Source organism: Anolis carolinensis, chromosome 2, assembly GCF_035594765.1.
Source record: "Anolis carolinensis isolate JA03-04 chromosome 2, rAnoCar3.1.pri, whole genome shotgun sequence".
Classification (NCBI taxonomy): domain Eukaryota; kingdom Metazoa; phylum Chordata; class Lepidosauria; order Squamata; family Dactyloidae; genus Anolis; species Anolis carolinensis.
The window spans coordinates 4,753,936-4,760,268 of NC_085842.1; the positions used below are offsets into that span (position 1 = coordinate 4,753,936).

At 40.5% G+C, this 6,333-nt stretch overlaps 1 protein-coding gene across 1 annotated transcript; it reads left to right on the forward strand.

The window, feature by feature from the left end:
* The first annotated feature begins 1,372 nt into the window (after nt 1–1,372).
* On the forward strand, nt 1,373–4,372 carry LOC103282171 (uncharacterized). Its single transcript, XM_008124752.3, has 3 exons — nt 1,373–1,621; nt 3,204–3,412; nt 4,207–4,372. The coding sequence occupies exons 1-3, from the start codon at nt 1,493–1,495 to the stop codon at nt 4,337–4,339; spliced, it is 471 nt and encodes a 156-aa protein (XP_008122959.3). The 5' UTR covers nt 1,373–1,492; the 3' UTR covers nt 4,340–4,372.
* Nucleotides 4,373–6,333: the final 1,961 nt, after the last annotated feature.

The window sequence follows — 6,333 nt, forward strand, 5'->3', positions numbered from 1 at the left end:
GGCTCAATGCTATTGAATCATGGGAGTTGTAGCTTGATGAGGCACCAGCAGTATTGGGCAAAGAACTTAAAAACCCTATAAAACTATAATTCCCATGTCTCTATAGCATTGAGTCATAGCAGGTAGTGTTGATCTGCATTAATTTTACAGTGTAGATAGGCTCTAAAATTCCCCTGACAGATTTGCCTCTTTAAAAAAGTATGTAAGGATGGGATTCCTGAAAAACAGTAAGACTTTTCAGTCTTTAACAGCAACAGTTTCCTATATTGGTTGGGTGGTTGTAGGGTGTATATCCCTTTGACAGGAAGAAGGGACAGGTGGGGCCGGGCTTTAGCACAGCAGGTTAATCACCAAGTTGCAATATATTTTGCCAACTGAAAGGTTATTTATTTATTTATTAGCGACATTTATATCCCACCCTTCTCACCCCGAAGGGGACTCAGGGCAGTTTACAAGTATATATACATACAATATATTATATATTATAAAGGTTGATAGTTCGAAACCCGGGTCAGGGTGAGCTCCTGACTTTTAGCCCAGCTTCTGCCTACCTAGCTGTTTGAAAACAAATGAACCGCATTCAAAGTGTAGAGGTATTTAGGCTTGGTGTTTTGATCAGAAAAAGGAGGAAATTTAAGAACAAGGAAAATTATTCGGCAGAGAGATATCCCAGTGGCCGGAACTGAGCCCAGCCTCCAAAGATGCCAAAAGATGGGAAAGCCTATATCTAACTCTATGTGTTATCTGACTTGTCATTGTTATAATGGGCATTGAAGGTTTTCCGTATATGTGTTATGTTATCTGCTCTGAGTCCCCTTCGGGGCGAGAAAGGTGGAATATAAATACTATCAATAAATAAATAAAATAAGTTATGTATTGTATATTGCAATATACAATAAATGTGTATATATGTATTTCACAAATCTTGTTCTTGTTTTAAAAAGAGTCCCCCAAGGAGCCCATTGAGGAATGGATCCAATCTGCGTGGGGCTCGTTTTTCCAGGATGCCACCTTAGAAGAAGTGAAGTCCACCAACAAAGACTTTGATCCCGTAAGTTTGTTTTCTATATAGATCATTTTAGAAAACCTGCTCCTGAACATATTCAGAAGCAAAAGCCATCCTTCAGAAACAATATTCCAGTTTTTCATGAGATCAGAAATCAGAGTAAAATAATTCCTTTCATTGAAACCAAGTTTTTGACTCCCATTGAACCTTCCATTCATTTGGGTATAACATTGTAAATTTTGTAATACCTATCTTGACAACTCAAAAGCTTGCTCTTTTACATATTTTTAGCAGTCTGTAAAGTCCTACTCTAATTTTTGGAATGTTTAATGTTTATTTTGTAACTAATTATATGCACAGGGTCACAACTGTAGATACTTTTAACGAAAACAAGACAGGGATGGCTGATGACTGTCTTTTCTCTGTGTTTTCTAGCTTCTCGTTTTGAACGTCCTCGGAGTTGACCAGCTGGTAGAGCTTGTCCCAATGTCAGATGCGTTGGACAATGTGACCACAATGAACCAAATCCTATCAAGCCTGGAGACAGGACACTCCAAAATCCCACTCTCCAAAATGGATGAATTCTTGATGGCGTTCAATTTGATGATGCAACAGGTATTTTATAAAGCTGGAGTGTCTTCTTTCTCTCAGTGACCATAGGATGCATCTACATCCATGTACTTTGAGGCTACTTTTGCTGCCTTGACTTATTGCTGTGGGGTCCTGAAGGCTATAGTTTGGTGGGGCACTATTTGGCAGAGAAGGCTGAAGACCTTGTCAAGCTACAACTCCCATGGTTCCATAGAAGTGAGCCATGGCAGTTAAAGTGGTTCCATAGTCTAGATCAGGCATGGGCAAATTTCAGCCCTCCAGGTGTTTTGGACTTCAACTCCCACAATTCCTAACAGCCTACCAGAATTGTAGAGTTGAAATCCAAAACACCTGGAGGAAGGGCTGAAGTTGGCCCATACTTGGTCTAGATCAGTGGTTCCCAACCTGTGGGTCCCCAGGTATTTTGGCCTACAACTCCCAGAAATCCCAGCCAGTTTACTGGCTGTTAGGATTTCTGGGAGTTGAAGGCCAAAACATCTGGAGACCCACAGGTTGAGAACCACTGGTTTAGATGCACACATAGATCCTAGATTGGGGAACAGCTAACCCAATAAAGCAGAGATGGAGATGCCAACTCTCCACCACCTATTTCTTTATTGTCTGGTTGTGAAGATGTCAAAGAATCATAGAGGCCTTCTGGGACCATCTAGTCCTATCCCCTACTAAGTGCAAGATCTCTATCCCCAGCAGATAGCTATTAGACCTCTTTCTGAAGATCATAGAAAGAAACCCATCATTTCTCCAAGAAATTAGTCCCATTGCTGAACCACTTTCACCACCAAGATGTTCTTTCTAGCATTCATTTCAGATCTATCCTCCCATAACTTAAATGGATTCCACCTAGTTCTCCTCTCCAAGGCCACAGATCCAAGACACTATCTGCCTCATCACACTAGAGCATGAATCCACTTTAAATCCAGCTTCTGTTTAATGCCCCCTCCTGAAAGTGGATTTAAAGTGGATCCAAACTCTAGTATGATGACGTCCTATGGCATGAAAAATCATCTTGCTTTTGTTTTTGCTGAGTGCCTTCTGGTCATCTCCCATCCACAGCAACCCACAAGTGATCCCATCATAGGGTTTTCTTGGCAAGGTTTGTTCAGAAGAAGTTTGCTATTTCCTTCCTCAGTGTCTGAGAGAATGGGATTCACTTAGAGTCTCCAATGCAGTTCATGGCTAGTGGGGATTTGAACCTTTGCCTCCAGAGTTGGAGTCTGATGCTCAAACCCTCAAATGAACCTCTGGACCATTCCAGATTTTCCTTTAAAATGGAATGGAGTTTTGGCAGGGAAATACAACTGCTCGAAATCTAGGGAGAGAAAACTCTTCTCCAGATTTTCCAAATCTACCCACCACTGCTACAAAGTAAAGTAACATTAATAGAACTACACAAGAAATATGAATTTTTGGGTTACTGTGAGAAATATGAATTTTCGCTGAAAGGGATAGACAGGTCAGCTACATATAAGTTACCCCACCATCACCAATCCAGTAGGATTGATTCCCAAAATCCATCCATCTCATTGTATGTTTAAGTCTGAATCCTAAATCATATTTTATCTTTCTTCTGAACTTCTGTTGACAGGGAACAATCCCCGGTTTCAGAAACCCTGAGGTGAGATTAGAAATGCTGACCACCATGTTAATGAACCTGGCACGCTATTTCAATAAATTCACTGACTTAGACTACCAGGCCTGGTTCACGGAGAAGTTGAGATTCCTCTTGCCTGGCATCAATGGGGATCTACTCCAGCTAATACCACTTGACCTCAATTTTCCTTCCTACAAAGCCATGTAAGTGTGAGCGTCCATTTGCACTTGGGTCAATTAAAATACTGTTCAGTCCATTCAGGTAGTCAATAGTTCATCTGTCAGAGCAGCTGATGATTTCCTGGATGGGTTTATTACAAGTTATGGTCCTGGAGCTCTCCAAGGTGCTGAAGTTAGTTTGGGATTAGATTTCAGGACATTGGAGAGCTCCCTCAAAGTTTAGCTCCCACTAAAATGAGAAAATAGGTGGTGATGTGCAATCTATCAGAAGTTAGCACATCCAGTGCTAAGGATTTCTGGGAAATGTAATTCAACAATATGGGGATAACTGCCCTGAATTAGAGATAAAGTTTTGTACTTTTGTCAGAATTCTAGACTGTACCCAATGAAGTTAGAGATCAACGTCTGGTTCAGGACAGACAAAAATAACTCCTTGTGTGGATCACAATGCTCTTGGGAATTTTGAAGTCTATGGGGTGCTGAATCCACTTTGGGTTGCTGCTGGAATTTCAAATAAGCTGCTGAATCCATTTGGTGATTCAGATTCAGTACTTCATATAGCTCTTCGGATAAAAACCTAGAGCTCTATGGAAACATGTCATTTTTGGACTATAGAATTCCACCACTGGTTGAGATCTTCTGGCCATCCAAAATGAGTTGCTTGCACAAGATTGAAAAACAATTTTGAAATGGATCCATTGTGGAGTTTATCATTTCTACCCTTTCTTGTGCTTACAATTTACAAAGATAGGTATCCCTGATAAGGAAAGGCAATTTGTCACCTTTTGATGTTTGACTTCAATTTTATTCACTTGCAGTTTTGGAGGCTTGGATCAGGTCTACCCAGAATTACCTGAACAGACATCTCGCCATATCTATGATTTGATGAAAATGATCATGGAAGGCCAACTGAACGTCTCAGGTCATAATTTCATGAATATCAAGCAATAAAATGGAACTATAATTAATTCTTTTCCTTGAAAGGAGCAGTGAGTAGGCCTCTGCCTTTGGCCAGATGGTTCTTAGAGTCCTGCCCATCATTTTATCCAAGGGGAACTCACAGCCTTGTTTTAAGTAATTTGGCACCTTATTTGGGGCGGATGAGAGATGATAATCTACATATACCTTTCTGGACAAATATTGTCTCAAAATAGGGGTGGATAGTTGTTACAGTTTGAGACTACATTTGTGCCCTAACATGGCATCCTGGAGGGCTGTGCCAAATTTTTACCCCCTTCTTGACACCCCAAATAACAAATATTTATTTATTTATTTTATTTACAGTATTTATATTCCGCCCTTCTCACCCCGAAGGGGACTCAGGGCGGATTACAATGAACACATATATGGCAAACATTCAATGCCAACAGACAAACAACATACATTAGACAGACTCAGAGGCATTTTTAACATTTTTCCAGCTTTTCCAGCTTTCCACGATTCCGGCCACAGGTGGAGCTGTTGCTTCACCGTCCAGTAGTGGCTGTACTTCCTCATTCCTTTCCTCGTGTTTTGCTGGCAGTTTTATGGTGTTGTAAATTAGCCTCCTGCATAAAGTGTCCCTAAATTTCCCTAATTGACAGGTGCAACTGTCTTTCGGGGCTGCATAGGTCAACAGCAAGCCGGGGCTATTAATGGTCGGAGGCTTAACCCAACCGGGCTTCAAACTCATGACCTCTCGGTCAGTAGTGATTTATAGCAGCTGGTTACTAGCCAGCTGCGCCACAGCCCGGCCCCAATAGCACCCTTCTTAAAGAGATAAGACCCTATAGTTTTGCCTGGGGTCCCATTAAACCAAGAGTAATCTGGAGCCAAAGGAGTATATCTACTGGGAACAGGGAGTGGAGAGGCGGAACTCTCTGTCTGAATGAATATGTCTGAAAAATTACCTATCTCTCATTTTTAGGAACAGCTTTTCCTGGTGCATATAACAACAGCCAAAGCTTCCTGGAGCAAATCTTTTACAGATTTAGACATTTTGCTACTTATGCTGACCTTCTCATGTTGTACAAGGATTTTAATGGGGTAGGTGAATGTAAGCATTCTTCAGGAAATAGTGTACATAAGCCCAAATGCCCTAAAGACACCAAATTTGGTCTAATCTTGGAAGAAAAGAGACTGCGAATGAATACCAGGCATTTAGAAGAAGGAATTGGCAAAACCATGGCTCGCAATTTTCCTGTCTAAGAAAATCCTCTGAAAGACAGGCAGCTAGAAGTCATATATAAGCACACAGTAATGAATAGCATCTTGCCATTTTGTCATCAATGTTGTGGGTTGTAGATATAAATAAATAGAAGCTTTACCACTGTTTCCGAACCAAAATATACCCTGCAGTATAATAAAGTATTACTCAGATTTGTGTAACAAGTAACAGTGCCTTTACTTCAGTTCAAAAGATCAAACAGGGCAACAATATATACAGCAGCCTCTCTGAATTCTTACAGAGAATACAGGGAATAAACAGTCCTTTTAAGCAGTCTTGAATATTTATTTATTTATTTATTTATTTATTACAACATTTATATCCCGGCCTTCTCACCCGAGAGGGGACTCAGGGCGGCTTACAATAAACACACATATAAAAATTATACAATAAACTATAAATCAGATTAAAAATTATTAACTTACATCAACATTCATAAAAACATTCTAAAATACAAATGGACATGTTCAAGTTCAAAAGACTGGGTCTGTTAATTGAGTTCTGGCATACATAATAATAATTGGCGCTGCTGATTCTTATTCGGATATGCCTCATTTGGCTTAGAAATAATCAGACTTCGGAGAGTTGGCAGCCATTTTCTTCCTGACTGTTTCCAGTCAGCACTCTCTTCACTCTCCGAGGTGAAAAATGGAAGTTAAAACCGTTTCTCTCAGCAGCAAGCTAGAGACAGTAGCCAATTGGACTGTTGGATCCTGGCTGGTTCAGCCAATCAGCTGGC